General features: G+C 41.6%; 1 protein-coding gene across 1 annotated transcript in view; it reads right to left on the minus strand.

Moving 5' to 3' along the window:
• cacna1g (calcium channel, voltage-dependent, T type, alpha 1G subunit) overlaps positions 1-18575 on the minus strand; it is a 234277-nt gene that overhangs the window by 53507 nt on the left and 162195 nt on the right. The window contains 8 exon segments of the mRNA XM_054599520.1: positions 1249-1317; positions 4687-4692; positions 6402-6519; positions 12128-12228; positions 13161-13340; positions 13515-13814; positions 14359-14531; positions 16585-16678. Of these exon segments, the coding sequence (XP_054455495.1) occupies positions 1249-1317; positions 4687-4692; positions 6402-6519; positions 12128-12228; positions 13161-13340; positions 13515-13814; positions 14359-14531; positions 16585-16678 (1041 nt within the window).

The raw sequence follows: 18575 nt of genomic DNA on the forward strand, positions 1-18575 counted from the left end.
CGTGCCACCGACTGAGGCCCTGCTGACACCCACTACTACTACCACTATCATTATTAGTCACATTACTATTATTATTGCCTGTACTATTACGCTTATTGACTTGCTTCTACCCTGTAGTCTTTGTGCTTTCTCGCTTCGCAGGCTTCTATAAATCGTGGCTGTACCTGGACCGTGGATGTGCATCCTGCTACGGCCCTGCTGACACCGACTGCTACCACCATTATTATTATTACTAGTCACATTACTATTACTATTACCTGTACCATTAAGTATTTTAGCTTTACTTCCACCCTGAAGCCCTTTTGCTTTCTCGCTCTGCAGGTTTCCATGAATCGTTGTGGTACCTGGACCGTAGTCGTGCCTCCTGCTGTGAGCCGACTGACACCCACTGCTACTTCGATTATTATTATTAGTCACATTACTATCCCTATTTTCATGGCTATAAAAGAGCGCACAGAACAGTACCCACGAGTGGAGATGTTCTCTTTGGCTTTATATTCCCTGAACATTTTTACAAAAATGTACACATTAGCAATAATTACAGGTGTGTTTTTGGATCTCACTTCAAAAATAGAGACAGAGGCTTTGAATGAGTGACACCCGTGAACTCTCGTCCCCTCTGCCTCCGCTTCGCTCCTGCCTACGCCTGCACGGAACCTCCATTCAAAGCTGGTCCATTTGAATACTGGCGAGACAATCCTCCGCTTAGCATTATGAAACAGCACTAAGTGTGTGTGTTTGTCTCCTCCTCCTCCTCCTTCTCCTCCTCCCTCTTAACTCTGTTATCGTTTGTATTTTGCGGGGCTTACAGTGCATGCAGGTATCAGGCAGACTGTATTTTCTCTGCACGTTAGTATCTGAGCGTTTTCTTTTTTTGAGTCTGTTGCTGGATTTCTCCACCAAAATGTGTACACTGAGAGTGAACACAGATGTTTAATCTTGTTTCTCCCCAAAGCTGGAGACAAACGATGAGGTGTGGTACCAAAGAATCCTGAGCTGCCAGCTCATATTTTGTGGCATTATAGCTGATGTCAACAGTAAGAACAAAAGTCAGTGATGACTTTATGGAAGAGTGCGACGCAAACATACCTTTAAAATGATAACCGTAAATAGTCACATACCATAGCATACACAAAAATTAGCAGAATCTTCTACATAACTCTGACAGCGCTTTGGAAAAAAGCCAAAATGACAACCACAGAATGATTTTACCAACTAATGTGTCAGTGAAAATTCAAATTGTCTCACCTTAATAGCCATCTCAGCCACGAAGATCGCCGTAAAGATGTAGTTGGTCAACTTTAGGAAGATCCGCTCCTGCAGAGAAGAACAAAGAGAGACCTGGTTGAGTTGAGGTACTTGCTAAGAGTTCTAATGATTTAAAATGCACATTTTTGTTCCGAGCATGTTTTTCGACTGAGTTTGTTCTTTGTCTGCTTCCAAATTGATCTGAATAATGTATGAGGGAGCTATTTTCTTCACACACTATCTGAAAACATCCTTGTACAAACATCCCCATTGCACTCGCTAATGATGGCTGGCAGGCAATTATAAAGTTTACTATTTATTAGCGCTGCGGGACAATTTAAACAAGGCATCTAATCTCTTGGCCTAAAATCTTTAAAGTTTCTTTTTACCCTTGGAAAAATAAAAATGACAATCTTCAGTTTTGCGTAGTGCAAATAAACTTGTTACACAAATCCCCTGAATCAAATGAATTGCATTGGGAACAAGTGTTTTCCGATGAAACAAGTGCGTCTTTTATATTTTCATCAGAGACAATCAGTATGTATTGTGAGCGTGCACGCAAAATACCATCAGGATTGAGCTATTAGATCTCCATCTATACACACATCAATGCACTCCATGCTTCCCTTTTGCCTGAGGCAGCATGGCTCAGTGGTGTTTGTGTGCATGCAGGGGAGGATGGGATCCTATTTATTGAGCTAAACAAGGAAAGAGAGAAAACAAGCAAGCTAGAAAGAATGAGATCCCTTCTCCGACTGCTTATTTACCCTCCTTCCCCTCCGTCTGAGGAGACACGACCCCGTCCTGCCACTGACTGTCTGTGTGCTGGATGCGTTCGGATGTGTGCGTGTGAGCGGGTGAAGGTGGCTGCCTTTCCCACGGCCTCCGACTAACATCATGCTCCGAGGAACACAGAAATCACACACACACACACACACACACACACACACACACACACACACACACATGAACACAGAGATGGCAGTCCCGTAGCGTTTCTTTTTTTGTGAAGTCTCTGGGAATGTCAGGGATGACATCACTGAGAATGCTTGCGTTGAGAGGGTTTTATAAAGACCAGGCCTGACAGCAGCCATTCCTGTAGTCTGTGAAGAAGTTTTTCATTCTTTCATTCATTAGGAACTAACAGGGCATGGGCGAGAGAAGGTAGAGGCTAGGGGGGAGGGGGAGAGACTGAGGTGAAAACTTCATGTGGTATGCTGTAATGAGACACGAATTCACCAAGTCAAAAGTTTGCCTCAATTTGCTGTCAGTCCAATCACATTCTGGCAAAGGCTGTGGATTTAGTTTTGTATTGCCTAGTTATACGACCAGTTGAAGACTACAAACTATTGACTTTAGCTGTGGAAGCCAGGTTACACAAATATACCTTGCTTGCCAAATTATTGCATGTACATAGCTGTAACCATGTTACCCAGCAATGTTCCAAAAATAAGACAATACTAACTTGAAGTTACCCTTTTCATATTTGTGCTTATTTGTGGCCAGCTGAACTGAAAAACTTAGAATAAACTTAAAATGGAATAAACCATTTTACCAATTTAGCTCTGTGAGCTAAACAACTAGCTTTCTGCAGTAGCTCAATTTTTTTTTATAGCTATAGCCTGCAAAAATGAAGCACATCAACTTTATAATTTTATTCCACATGTATGCTTACAGTATATATTAGGCAACAGGAATGAACAAAATGATGAATGAAATACAGAATGAACCATGTTAATGAGAATTTGCTCCATCATTTTGCGAAATTGAGGCTGATTTAGACTTACACTGAAGAAAAGCTAGCTAATGCTATGCTAAAACATACTAGCGAAACATTTTTTACGTGTAAATGACTGCAGTCATTTCAGCAACCTGTTAACGTTAACGCTACACTTTACCCCCCATTTAGCTATGGTTCAGCAAATTGAAATGTAAAATACATATTTTTTTATTTTATAAACAAATTCAGAATTGTCTCTAATGAGTTTTGAACTTTATCCCTGAAAGAGTAAACAAACATATTAGCTTGCTAGCAGAAATACAGTATGTCACTAGCTGTTTCCATTTTAGCTCGCCTACAAAGAAAAACTTAAATATACTTTTTCCATCTTTTTACTCAAATGTTGGCAAACTGACAGTGAACTAGATGATAATTTGCTCTCTAGCAGGCTCAAATAGCTTGCTGAAATACTGCATGTAAATTGCTATAACCATGGGTTAGCCATTTTAGCTTACTGGCTAACCCAATTTAAGCGCAGAATATATTTAATTTGACTGTACTTTTTCCATATGAATGCTAACATTTTGACCAACAAAAAGTAGCGAAATGCAAAATAAAAAAAGATCGAAAATTGAAAGATTACTGACAGTAACCTCCTTCCTCTCGTTCCTTATCTCTAATGGTGGTGTTCCTGGTTCAACGCCTGGCATCCAGTCACAACTGGGAACCACAAGCCACCAGTCTGTGCAGCTCATTGTAGATTGGCCTGGTTTGAAGTGATACTCAATGTGTTGGCAGAGAGCAGCAATGACTTTGCTTAGTTGCAAGCCGGTAGAAACAAAAGCCAATACTTTACACTTCCAGCAGGCATAGGCCTAATCTACAAGGCACGCACAAGGCATTGTACACTGGCAACCCCATGCTGGAAAGTACAGTATCTCTCCAACTTTTAATTAGCTCAACGTGCTGTACAATGATAGCAATACCGCAGTAGATCACTGTACAGCAGTGCATTGTTAAATAACAATCTTGCTTAATGCAACGTTAAATTATGCGATCACAAACGTGTTCTGTATTCCTGAGCAGCAAAAAGCAACCCACACATCTCCTGGAGAGCTTTCTTCACGGCCCAATGTGTAGCGCCATCTCTCCATCTTAATGTGGTTGGAGCTGGTGACGTGGATGCAGAAAACTTAAGATTGATTGTGTTTTACACTGCTGATGCTGATATAATTCAATTTAGAACTCTAGACGGTGATGTATTGTCCCCTAGCTCAATTAGGAATAATAAATCATAATAGTTGGTATAATCATCCTCAATCATTTCCACTGGGCAACAGGGAGACAGTATCCAGGCAACCTCCAGCACCAAACCAAAACAGAAATGGACTGCAAGCCAAACACAGAGTGTGTGACATAACTTCCAGGACGATAAACTAATTATTCAGACTGCATTCCACACTCAAATGTTGTGACTCAAACACGTTAATCTCTATAACTAAATTGACCAAATATCTAGGTATAGAATATAGCGTGTTTATTTTTGGGCTGGCAACATGAGAGATGTAAAGCAGGTACTTCAAGACAGAAGCAACGGACTGATGCATTATACATGTCTGGTTGTTATACACAGCCAAAAACAGAATCAGAGAGTGGAAATCGATTCGCAAAATCAGATCTGCAGCAATAAGCACCACAGCTCAAAAACTGTAATGAACGGCGCTCTCTTGTTTCGGGCTGCTTGCTGCGTCATGCATTTCCATCTCATTTCAGTTACGGCCACAGGGTGCTGACCGGCAGGAAGTTGACAAAATGTATGTGTATGCCAAAATTCTGCTCCCTGATCTGAATGTTAGCGAGCCTGCTGCGTTGTGTTGCATCTGCATGTATTGTATTTACATACTAGTGCATGCAGAGGCGAGAGGCTAAAAAAACATCCCATCTATATATGATGTGTGTGTGTGAGATCTGTCTGCCCTGATTAGACTGATTAGAAAGGGCTGCCCGTGGGATCGGCCTCCATTTGTTAAACATCTCCTTCCCTGGACATTAGCCACGTACAACAGCCCACGGATAATTGAATCAATTACAACGGCACTGTCTCCTCCGTGTTTCAGTCGCAAAACAGTCAGAACGGAGCGTTCCAGCGAGACCAAACCGCAATTAGGCCCATCTATGGAGAACATCGCTCAGTGAGGGGGGAAAAAAAGAAAAAAAAAAGAAAATCAAACAGTGATAATTATTGTGTATATGCACGGAGCGGCTAGGCTGTGTTCTGCTGCTATAGCTAGAAGTGGGAGAGGACACAGTCTGAGTTAGATGTGTGTGTCTGTGTGTGCATTGCTGCGAGGCATTCGGCCAGCCCTCCTCTGTTTGAAGGCATGGTGCATTAGCTGAGGAGGTGATGGTGTTGATGATGCATTGCAGTAGATACAGGGGGGTATAGCACACATTACCCACAGCTACTGGCTCGCAGTCAAACAGGAGTGGTTCCCTGCTCACACACTGTTCCACTCCTTTTCTCTGCGGAGAGTGAACTACAGTAATAATTCTGTTTTGGGCGAGTATGTGTGTGTGTGTGTGTGTGTGTGTGTGTGTGTGTGTGTGTGTGTGTGTGTGTGTGTGTGTGTGTGTGTGTGTGTGTGTGTGTGTGTGTGAATCTAAGGTTTGAACAAGGTAGGACTTGCTGACAGGTGCTTCCCCCCCTTTTCAGTGAGGACTTTTTGGAGTTATATATACATATATGAGTGAATGCTTCTTTGCCAGTCTGCCTTGCTTTCAGCGTGTATTTCATTTTTCTCAACTTCTTTTTTTGTGCTTTTCATTGAAGACAGTGAAGGCAACACACTCAAGTTGTATTTTTTCGTAGACTCTAACTTTACGGAGTGAATACTCATATAGTGTTTAGTGAATTGTGTGTTTTCTCTCCAACAACTGATGTCCCTGTAGACCCCTTTGTCATATCTCACAGGTGCTTTATTCTATAATTCCAATTTTTCATGACTATGTCAATCAATTTGTTCCTTATGATGTCATATCATTTTTTTTAATGTTTTTCTGTTTTAATTGGTGCTTTTTAAAAATACCAATGTATAGGGTTCCTGAGGGACCTAAATCAAAAGCACCTAATTCCTCTTATGCAGTTTTGGTAGATGGAATTATTTATTGAGTTATGTTTCTGACTAATCTTCTTCTCCTAATTGAAAGTACCACACACTTTCAGGGGGGAAGAAGCCCTCTGTCAATCATTTTGAAGGAGACGGACACAAATGACCTCACGTTGTTTCTATTTTCTTTTTACACAATGTGCAGATTAACTGTAACTTCTAAAATAATAAGAATTTAATTCTATATATATAATATATATACAGTCGATAGTCCTCGCATGTTAAACCTGTCGGTTGGATATGTTTAAGAGAGTTTAGAGACTCACAGCAGTGGTGATGCGAGGCCTCTCCATGGCGATAGTGATGCAGTTGAGGAAGATGATGACTAACACAATATGGTCAAACATCTTGTGGCTGGTGATCCTATTGCACAGGATCCGAAACCTGACAAAACAAACAACAACACAGAAATGTAAATCTTCAGTGACACTGTAAATATACTTTGCAAAAAGGGCACCAACAAATGTCTTTTTGTGGATGGTGCAAGAAAGATTAACTAACATATTTATGTGAGAAAACCATATCAGGCACATCATATAATTCAAAACTTTGTCTTAAAACATGTCTGGAGGGGATGTCTGGGGAGTAAAAGTAGCAATACTGCATCATAAAAATAAATAAAATACTCTATTATAAGTAAAAGCCTTTTTTTCCCATATAACTGTGACTAATGGGGACAACATTTTTTTTTAATTGGTTCAGTATTGAACGAGAACGCTGGGCTGCAATGTTTGTTTTGTTGTTGTTTTTTTTATTTGTCTCATTTTTCACGAGTTTGAAATGAAATACTTTCTCTATGCACACAAAGGGGCTTATTTCTCCCATAGTTTGTTCACAATTTTTTCAAATTCATGTTCCATCTCTTTTGTCAAGAGCGTGGCATTTCACAATGCTAACTAAACAGCAAGACAGGTCCCTCTGAATTGTGCAGTTTTATCTTGAAAAATGACATTTATTAGGCACTGAATTATGGAATCTCAGAAAAACAGCCAGTATCTGGTTTGACCACCATTCGCGTCATGCAGTGCAACACTTCGCCTTTGAATATGTGATCAACTTGTTGTGTTCGTCCTGTGGGATGTTTGCGGTGGAGAGTGAGTATAAAGTAGCATGACACTGAAATACTCAAGCAATCACAAATGCCTATCAGGATTGCAGCTCGGCCCAGGTATGTTCTATAAAACCTGGAATAACATGACATACTGTACAAGGACATTTACTGAAGCACTGTCCACACTTAACAAGCTATGAAAGACTCTCGTTCCATTTAAGAGAGCTTGTCTGACATACAGTAAAGACTTTCCTTACCCGACATGAGAAGGTTCCCTGGCTTTTAGCTCTCGATAACGCCAAAAAAGAAATAAAGGGAACGCTTGTTATATATGGCAGTGGAAGGGATTAAACTGTGCATCAAATCTGCTTTGATGGCTCACATTGGTGTACAGCGGGGGATGATAGTGTGAGGCTCAGATCTGGATTTTTGGCTTTATTTGGCCATGCAGACACCATTGTGTCAACAGTTGCTGAGTCTGTGTGCATCTGTCTGCAGTGATCATCATGCATACAGTATACAGACTGGATGAGCTAATTCCCCTTTGATATCTACATGTCAGAGCCTTGGTGCTAAAGAATTCATTAGCTGTAGGGATGGAGGACACTCTGAAACACACGCCTCTGATGCCAGTTCCTCCTCCATGGTTTGAAGGCCGGCCAGGAAACTTTGAAGCTCAGAAGGCCCCCAAGACTTACAAACACACACACCAAAAACCACAGAAATAAACAACATGCTCAAGTAAAGAGCGAAAAAACTTGTGACTTGTGATTTGAAAAGAAATCGCTGACATCTTGATGCATGGATGTTTATATGAAAAGGTTTGACTTATTGCTTTGATAATATTTAATGACCTTTTGAGTTTTCTGGCATCAATGCCTCAACTGCTTCTAAATGACGGTTGACGTAATTGACTTCAGGTTACTACGAGGAACTCTCATACTGTGTTGAATTTGGCATCCCTGTGTAAGAGGGCGGTAATGTTCCAGAGCACCAGAGTCGCTCTAGAAAAACCTCTCATTTCCAACCAGAACCCATCACAGTGGTACCAATGATAAGCATTAAGAATATCTATATAGAAATAGCCAATCTACTGGCTGATGATCTTGTTTACTTATGTGACTCGTATAGAGGCATAAGTATTTCATTTAAACTTTTTCATAACCTGTTAAAGGTCCCATGTAGTAACTTTCAATATTGGCTACAGTTAGTTTTATACTTTTGAAAAGTGTGTCCAAATACTACTCTCGTACAAATTATCTACTTTAAAACTGCAAATTTAATGATTTTGACATGGTCAACCAACTCATAATGTTCATCCTTTACATTTAAAAAAACAATAAAAAAAATCTTCCTAGCGTCTCAGTGGTGTTTTTTCACTGCACTTCCCAGTCACTTTCTCAGTGTAGGGGTCGTCGCAGTGGCCTGACCTCTTTGTGTGAATTGGCAAGAAAAGATAAGAGCCGCTCATGCTAATTACCCAGTTCTTCTTCTGTGCATTTCAAACAATCCAGAGACATAAACCGCATCACTTCCTGTGTGCTGGGTGATTGCTTTCCACCAAAGGGCTGACAGATGGCGAGAACGCTTAATGTGTTCTTCAGCTATCGGCTGAACCGCTGTTGTGTTCTATCATTCCGGAGTGGAAAGTAGCAACACAGAAAGTTTTCGACATTAACAATGCCACAGATCATTACTTTCGTTATTTACTGTAAGTCTTAAAACATCCTCCCTGCTGACTATTTGTTCTATTCTTATATGCATTTTATACTGTGCTGCTAAAACGACCCAATCCCCCACAAGGTACAATGTAGTTCCACATAATCTGATCATATACTGTATAAAGGACCACGCGTACAACCCTCAGTGAGTCCTGCACATCCCCAGTCCCCATATTAATATTCCACTCTTCTTACACAGCCCAGTCTTGCAGCGAACACATCTAATCCGAGTGACTGCATCACAGTATGCCTTCATAGCCGGCCCACTCTTCCGCTAATTTAAAACTTCCCCAGCGGTAATCATCAGTAGCAGCAGAAACAACAGAGAGCACAAATGCAGGTTGAGGTGAACACGGGTCCATGTGAAAGCCGCTGGACTCCGGCCTCCCACTACGCTGCTGTCTCTTGATGTGATTGTGAGCACAGGCGGTGGTTCAAGGCCAGAATGGGTGCCACGCAGAGCATGTGTCCTCGGTGTCACTCTCAGCGACAGCCGAACCTTGCAGCCCGCTGCGATTGAAAGCCAGCGAGAAGCTCGCTTTGAGCCAAGACCCCTCGGTTTTCTTAATACTCAGACAGTAACAGCCTGCAGGGAGCTTTTCCTATTAACCTTTTCCAAATCATGTAATCCGGCCGACAGAGAGGAGAACCATCGAGCACTTCTACAAACAGCTCAAGTTCAAACTGGAGTCTCTGTGTCTTAAGAGCAAATCAAAAGAAAAAAAAAAAACATGCCAAATATTGATATTGGCTGCCTCTCACTGTTTTTACTTTTGGTTGAACTGAAATTCTCTTCAACGATAAAACACAGACATTTTTGTAGAAACAGTATCTGTTGCTGCCTTTAAAAGGAGTCTTGTTTACCATGTTCACGAGATGAGCCCATATCAACATCCTTCTCTTGTGTTACTCACAAGTTAGTAAAATACATTTTCTGAAAGCTCAGAATTCATGTGTATGCTGAAGTTTTCAAGAATGGCTGAGGCCATGGAAGTTCATACTTGGTACATGATGTAATTTATTCTATTGACATTTCAATAGTATTTCCAACTGCCTCATTTATTTCTTCCGTCTTTATCCTTCTGCATTTCCTGCATTACGTTAACCGCTCGATAGCTTGCTAAATTGTTAGCCTCTGTGGTTTCTAAACACTGAACAGCAGCATCTATGTTGCCGTTGTCTTGCAGTGGTGTTTTCACAAAGCTGTTCACCATGGCAACAGCTGATCGTCATTTTGAAGCCGGCGTTGCGAGGAGACACATTGTCAACGTCAATAGTTTGCTACAGACTAGAACACCTCATACAGTGTATATCCTTTGAACACTGATACAAGTCGTTTTACCAACTTTTTTTCTTCTAACAAATGCACACAGCGGGTAGTTTACAGAGGAGTAAGTGGGTATAAACTCCTATATATTCGGATGGCTACTTGGCTGATAGGTGGGTATACTATAAATAGCCAGAAGGGGTGGGTATACCCCGTATACCTGCATAAACACTCTCCTAGACCCGAGAGTGCACATATCCTTAGCTATCAACAGTTAGCATTTTAAGCCAGCTGCCACTTTCGAACATACAACATTTGGAAGGACCCAACCTGAAGTTTATATCCCGCTTAGAGTAGTGTAAGCTCGTAAGCTAAGCTAACTAGCTTCCACTCGGAAAGTAGTAGCCAGTTAGCCAAGTTTGCTAATTTAAGCACTGATGCTAACTAGATGTTACTTTTCATTCATGCTATTCTAACATCTAATGAGTTATCGGTAGCTCCCACAAGCTGATGTGTTGGTCCTGCATTATTTTTTTTGTCATGCGAGGTCAAGCTATCTGTTCGCATGTTGCTGTTGGAATTGTTAAAACTGATATTTCAGACTATTTTTAGTCCTCCTCCTCCATGAATGCATGGATGGAAATTAGACTAAATACTGTCTTGCAATTACCAATTAAGAGTAACTACATTGTCAGTAGTAGCCCAAACAAACTGCATTATGTACGGCTGCATATACGTACATATGTAGAAAAATAACTAAAGCTTTCATTTATTCTTTTTGGTAACTACAATTTTGGCAAATTCAAAACAAATAATGAGGGTACATACACCGTTTTCTTATTTAATCACTTTAATTAGTCAATTTAATTAATCTTTAACATTTAGTGAGAAATATATTGTTAAAGTTGGATTTTCTAATACAGAAGAGGTATCATTTAGAACATTATTTCATATTATTTATTTATTTATTTGTCCACTAAGATTTGAAAGAAGCTATTATTTTACTACTTTCTCTGAAAGTTCAATAACCTCTATGAAGCCTATCTGAATTTCTGTCTTTGAGATCTCGTGCTGCCAAGTCTGGTCATTTGGAAAGGACATTATATGACACTGTTGGTGGATAACATTAAGTTCTTATTCATTATATATTGTGTGTCCTCTTTTTTGTGTGTGTGTGTGTGTGTGTGTGTGTGTGTGTGTGTGTGTGTGTGTGTGTGTGTGTGTGTGTGTGTGTGTGTGAATGTGTGTGTGGGGGGGACTTGTTGTTAGATTTTTAATTAGCATGTTGCGGCGGTGTGGCGGCAGGCTGGGGCAAGCGTGTTGCTTCGTGTTGCCTCCGCAGCCACATCCTCCAAATAGACAGCAGAGACACACAGATCAAAGCCCCAGAAGGGGAGGAGGAGAGAAGGAAGAGGGGGCGAAGGAGGGTGGGAAGCCATGTATTCAGCACGTGGCTGAGATAACACGCAGCACTCAGTAGGAGAAGCTCCCTTCCTCCCTCTGCTCCTTACTCACCCCTGACATGGCAGAAATGTGCAGATAAAAGAGACTTCTAAAGTGAGATGTGGGAGGGGAAAGGAGTTGATATGGGGAAGGGAAGAAAAAAATGCATTGCACACATTGCAGCAAAAAAACCCCACTGTCATTACATTCAGCATTATGGGATGTCATCAAATGCAACGTGAAAAATCCTCTTATTTTTCCTGTACACTGATAACAAAAGTCAATCATTTAAAAAATGCTGTGGACTCGTTTTTAACATTTCATTTTAAAAAAACACAACACAATGTATCCCAACTGCTACAGGAGGATACAGTTTATAGGTGTTTTCATTTAGGTGTGCTGTGTACCCAATTTCTGTGAACATGTAAAAATGCCAGTATCAAAGAAAAAGAAACTGTGAAAATTGCAGAGAGGTGAGTTATGGAGATGAGCGTAAGGTGTGTATACTACCTCGATTCTGGAGGGAAGAGGTAGAGTGACCAGGTGTCCCTCTGTCGACAACACTCCGGCTGTTTCTTCTCCAGCCAGCGGAACACTCTGGCAAAACGACCCTAGAGGGAGCAGGAAGTGCACAGATCATTCATTATTCATATGCTCACACTTTCCTGTTGCATATTGGGAGCAACAAATTTTCTCCATGGATAGAGGCTTTTGAATTGGTTTGCTCTTACAAAACTGTTTCATACGCATGAATAAAACAAGGTTTGTCAAAAAAGGGGCACCTACAACATCAATATACATTAAACATGATTCATTTGTAGATGATGTCTAAATATATTTAAAGGGCAGGTCCATTATTATTTTTTATTTTTCTGTATCTTCCCAGTCTTTATGTATTCTGACGGCAAGGTAAAGCAGTGAAAATATTCTGAATATAGCGCACAATTTGTGATATAGATTTTTTAGGTGTACCTCTCTTAGCTGACTAAATGTGTTTTTCTGCTGCTGCTTCCGTCTACAGCTGCTTTACCCTGCCATCAGATTGCACATTTGAAGATGGAACTGAAGCGGTTATATCTTTCCCTTCAAAGCAAAGCCACAAAACTCCACAATCAAAAATATACATTTTACCTCTCAGAACTTGGGAGTACACATAAAGTTATTTCCAAACTTAGCACAGCTAATGTTGACTAACTTTATTGATTATCCTACTTTAGTAACCTACACCACTGCTTTTTCCTAACGGCTGAGTGGCCATTTCCATTTGAAAAACCCGGAAAAGAACCCGGATGAATTTGACATTTAAAAAAGGCGGCAAAATCAATATTACCTTTTTTCAAATTGCTGTGAATTTGAAATCTGAGACTGTTAAAGCCCTTTTGTTTAATATCTCCTATAAAGACAATATTTTGATAATTAAAACACTGTACTGATTTGTCACTTTCCACATTAATTCCACAACCTTTAAGTCTCAACTTTGCATCACTAACCTCCACCTTTACCATACAAGAACAAGCAAACATGCACATATGTGCGGACTGACCAGGTTGGCCTCCTCCTCTGCATTTTCGTCTTCTGTGTTGTCCTCCAGAGAGACATGAGTGGGGCCCAGGGCTGATGGAGAGCCCTTCCCATTGCACCCGCTGTGCTCTGGGGGATGTAACTGGCCCAGTGAGGGGGGTCTGGAGCTGTGCATACTGGCTGAGCGGTTCAAGTAGGGCACCTGCACAAGAACAGGATGCAGTTAAATATCATCATCATTGAATTATGCCAATGAGCAGGACTTATAGTTTAAGGAGATTGTGGTAACAAAAATAAATTCAACCCCAGTTGTGCTCCAAGACAAATGTCATACCCAGAACTCTAGAGATCAATCAGAGGTAGAAGCAGCATCTACCTGAAGCAGAGCATCAGGGGGCAAATCCATGGAGCTCCGAGTCTCCATAGACTCCATTCTCCGGTGTAGGGGACCTCTCTGGGACTGGGACATTGAGTCCGTCCTGACAAGTGAGGCGTCATCATCCTCCATCAACCGACCGCCTCCTTCTCCTCCACCTTCGTCCGAGCTGGAGCCGCCCTCCCCGGAGAGGAGAGACCGTTGCTCCCCAGACTGCCGCTTCTGCCGTTTAAGTGACGGGGCGCGACCCAGGCTGTTCCAGCTGGACCGTCGGCTGGTCCAGCCGCTCTGGGCGCTGGTCTGGAGTGGGAAGATGACCATGAGGACCAGTGTGATAATAAGCAGGACAGAGAAAAATAATGACAAGAGTGGCAGCATGTAAATGTGTCCATCATGTCTTAGAACTCTGGTGATGTCGCTGTTTCAGGATAATAAACCAAGCTGAATTGGGTTGACTCGGCTTGACGCAAGCTGAATTGAATAGAGATTCATGCTGACAGGCAGACGGGAGCAGATGTAGAGATCTGGGATTATTTTTCTCAGGTCTTTATCCCGACCATCAGTTTGTCAAATAAAGAGTGGCAGTGGCAGCAGCTAGTAGAGTGTCGGAACGGCACGTCACATTAATCATCATCAATCATTATGGCTTCCACACATCAGCAGGACACATACGAGGACACTCGGAGGAAAGCCGGATGGCAGTGGGGGCTGGGGGTAATTATTTGCACATTACATGTGTATTGATGTAAATGTTAATGTTTGCGACATCCTGGAACAGGGTGATTACACTTGAAAACCATTGAATGCTTTGGGTGTATGTGAGGATAATAATGAATAGACCAACCGGTGATTTGTCATAGCAGGCCGGGTCCATGGAGACGCTGCTGCCTCGATGGGTCAGGATGGGGTCCCCTCCAACGGGCAACTTGGGTACTGGCATGGGGGTGGCAGCAGTGTGGGTTATCAGAGGTGGAGTCAGACTGGTCTTCAGGTCCACATGACCATTTCCAGGCACTACTAGTAAAGGAATAGGGATGAAGAAAGTACAATTTAGTGGTTTATGAGGTGGTAAGAGCAATGAGGAAGAGAGTTAGAGAGGATTAAAGCAACCTATTCTCACTCCCAACTCGTCCAATACTGACTCTTGGTCAGTTCCCATAGGCTTCTGATACTGACGCACCATTTGGCGTCTGAATGAGACACACATTGCTTTAACTTACTCCAATGTAAACCCATCTACATCTGTATTAGACAGTCCGAGGAACTGACGTAGTATAAACAGCAAGTATGTCTTTTTAGTGAGGAGATCGGGGTCGATGGAAACGTCAAACAAACACAGGACTTTCAACCAGGAGACTGCTGTTAGTTTCCTGTGTGACAACAAGACACCTTATTTTTTATACGTAACTTACATACTTAGCGCCGCATACGTATATCAGGTAACAAGCATACATATTCTACCTAAGGCATACAACTTACCTAAAACCACTATCTTTTTCTAAGCCCAAACAAGTAGTTTTTTTGCCTAAACCTACAGCATCTACCTAAACCTAAAGACTAAGCAAACCTATGTACAAAGGTTTACTTTTAAAAGACACATCCAGGCCGCGAGCTTACCTAGAGCAGTGGTTCTCAACCTCTTTTCAGTGATGTACCCCCTGTGAAATATTTTTTCAGCCAAGTACCCCCTAACCAGCGCAAAGCATTTTAGGTTGAAAAAAAGATGTAATACACAGCGCTCTGCCATCAGTGTCTGATTTATTAAACACTGAAAATTGCATTGTTGCATTGAATTCAGTTGATGAACTTATACTTATATTTTATTGAATATTTATTAAATAACAATTTTTAAAGGATTTTTGAAAGGATGCTAATTTTAAATATATTTTTTAAAATCTCACGTACCCCCTGGAGTGCCTTCACGTACCCCCAAGGGTACACGTACCCCCATTTGAGAACCACTGACCTAGAGCATCATAGTTTGAAGCTTGGGGCCCCTGACCAAGGGTCAGTATTTGAGGAGTTGGGAGTGGGAATATCTATGTTGATTAAAGAGGACCAGGGCATAATGTAAAGAAATGAGAAGAAAATGAACGAGATTAGTGCATTAAGAGATGGCGATGATGAGAAGAAAGCAACAGAGGTGAGATTTAGTTGGAACGGAACAAAAAAAGTTCATAGAAAAGCATTATGGAGGAGAATGAAAGTGCTAACTTCAATAAAAAGAGCAGGATGAGGTGGCTCACAGGGGGGAGTGCCACAGGGGCCCACCCTCAGTAAAGCAGCACACCGTACTTAAAAATGGATGTCTCGTACTGTTATTGAGCAACATGAATATTTCAGCGCGGCATTAATCTTGTGGGATGCATGCGAGAGAGTATGATATTTGGCAGCAACACAAATACGTGACATGGGGAGGGGCAATGCAACTTTAATGACGCTAATTCCTCGGCCTTCCAACCTTTATCCGAGGCCTAGGAGATGTATACTAGGCTCCTCCAGCTAAGCAAGCGGTTTAGCACAGAACATCTGAAGGGGCTGAGGGGGAGATGATACCGTACGTCTGGGAGATCCACTCCACACAGCATGATTTCCATCGGGCTTTTCGGTCTGCTCGAAACAGTAATTAGAGGGAACGGGAAACTGGCATATGAGGAATTATGGATGAGGCTGCTGTTCTGGTTTGATGCTGCGCAGGCGCGTGCAGACTGAGTGTGGTTGGAAAAGCAACAGGGGGAAAAAGGCTGAGAACATGGAGACCACAGACGGAGAACAGGTGGGGGATGTTTGCACAGGGTAAACTTCAGATGCCTTTGGCCTAACTTGCTGCTGTATCACAAGCTCTGACATATATTTTGTATGAAAGACAACTCGGCGTGTAATCTACAGAGATTAGGGAGGAAATGTGCCAGCAGATAACTCTGCGAAAACACAGACGGTACAAGTTTTGTCAATAGAGGCTCTGAAACATCACAGAGGGTTGAGTTCAGTCTTCTGAATTCCTCTTGTAGCATCATTGATTCAAGCAGCCGTGAAATGTGCTGCCTGTATAATCATGTATATATTTCACCTGCAGAGACTGATAAATCCTTCTTGCTGCCGTTGACGTCCTCCATGCTTCGTGCACAGGAATCGATCTCCGAGCCCGATTTAGAGGCATCGCCCTTGACAGACAGAAACACACAGAAAAAGTCAGAAGAGAGCACCAAATCTCTGTTTCTTTGGTGGAGTTCACAGAAAGTACGTGGGATGAAGTTGCCTCTAAACACAGATCGCTGCTTGGCTTTATCTCGGTCCCGGTGTTGCATCAATCCCTGTTCCAATCTGACCTTGGATCAGTCCGTAGAGGCAACCTACTTCTTGTAGGCAGGCGGGTGAGGGTGCGGTCTCCCCGATGCCAGAATTAAATAGTCAAAGGGTACAAAGAGATGGTGAAAAAAATCAACTACGTCAAGTGTTGCCATGCAAGGACAGTGAGAAGGTTCATAGAGAAACCACACTGAAGTTCAACCAGTAAAATGCAACTTTTCAGAGAGAACCAGGCAGGTACACTTTTTGTTGAACAATAACACATCCGCATGGCAATTCTTTTTATTTGCCGTGACCCGTAAACAGCTACAAAAGAGCTTCAGTGTGGTTGCTAGGTCTTCCATTCTCACACTTACACACAGACACACAACACACACCAATGTTTTTTCATCTGTAGATCAGCAACGGCACGGCTGTTTATTCCTTGTTTTGTTCTTTATTATCGCTCCAGACAATCATGTCAAACGAGTCTTTCTCACTATCTCACATTAACATTTTGTTCAACTCTTTCAGGCTCTTAATTATTCTCCTCTACCCTTTGCTTCATGCTGACTTCCACTCACAGCGAACCTCCGAGTTCTTGCTTGTCTTTGCTGCGCTGTGCCAGAGCCTGCAGACCGCATTAATGTGTGCAAGGGTGCCAGGTGGATGCTGGATTAATAGGATGAGGACTCTGTGAGTCAGATCTCTGTGGTAGCAAAGTGAATAAACTGTGTGCAGAAACAGCCTCGGGACCTAATCACCATGCACTTCCTTTTAAACTAACAAATGACTCGCTTTTATACTCCCAATGAGTGTAAGAGGAAGACACAGTAGGTGCGGATATACTGAATGTTGTATTTGTTTACATTCTGTGGTCATCTATAGCTATCTTTGACCCTTTTCCTTTTAGTTAAAGCCACTGTTTGTGTAAGCCAGACTGATTTCCCCAGACATATGAAGTGAGGGAAAGCTAGGTAAGGAGGGCTGATGCTAACGAACTAGCAGCTTGAGGGCTACTTGGAGACTTTTGCGGCTGCCTTGCTCATCGCATTCCTGCGTCTACCTATTTATCTCAGTGGCTTGTTCCTATGTAGACATCTTGGCTCACAGCAGGAAATACGGAGGACCTCGGTATGACTACTTTGAATAATAAAGTATGAAAAAAAAGAATAGAACAAAAGGGAATTAGAAGGGCAGTTTCTGTAAATGTTCTGTCACACTGTTTGTGCCACTGTGAAAGTCCATTTACAATTGTTATTATTCTTACAGAATGTTCTGAATTAGCTAAAGAAGTAAGGAATTTAAAGCCAGTTTCCTTTGACTGAGTACTTCTAGATACACCATTATCTGAATCACAGAGACATTTTTACTATAGTAATTATTATGTAGAAGGGCGGTACCAAGTAGTTGGAAAATTATAAATCAACATTCCAATGCTGCAGAGCTTTTTTTTTCTATTCCATTTATTGTGTTAAAACCTCTGTATTTTTGCTACTCTAATTAATTAGTATTGTACTTTTTTAAGATTAGTTTCCAGTAATGGTTGGGTAAGATTGTCTCTTTCCAAGAGTGTTGTAAAGTCAAATAGCCTAAATTTACTTAAAAAAAAAAAAAAAGATAGATGTAATCATTTCCAGAATTCCCAACATGTTTTTATCTAACAAAATGTTCAGTTGAAATCCATATTTGTTGGCGTTTGGCCTTTCAAACAATATTTTCACTACAGTTTAACAGCTGTCTGATCTCCCACTTCCTGCCACAATGGGAGTC

Source organism: Anoplopoma fimbria, chromosome 5 (assembly GCF_027596085.1).
Source record: "Anoplopoma fimbria isolate UVic2021 breed Golden Eagle Sablefish chromosome 5, Afim_UVic_2022, whole genome shotgun sequence".
NCBI lineage: Eukaryota > Metazoa > Chordata > Actinopteri > Perciformes > Anoplopomatidae > Anoplopoma > Anoplopoma fimbria.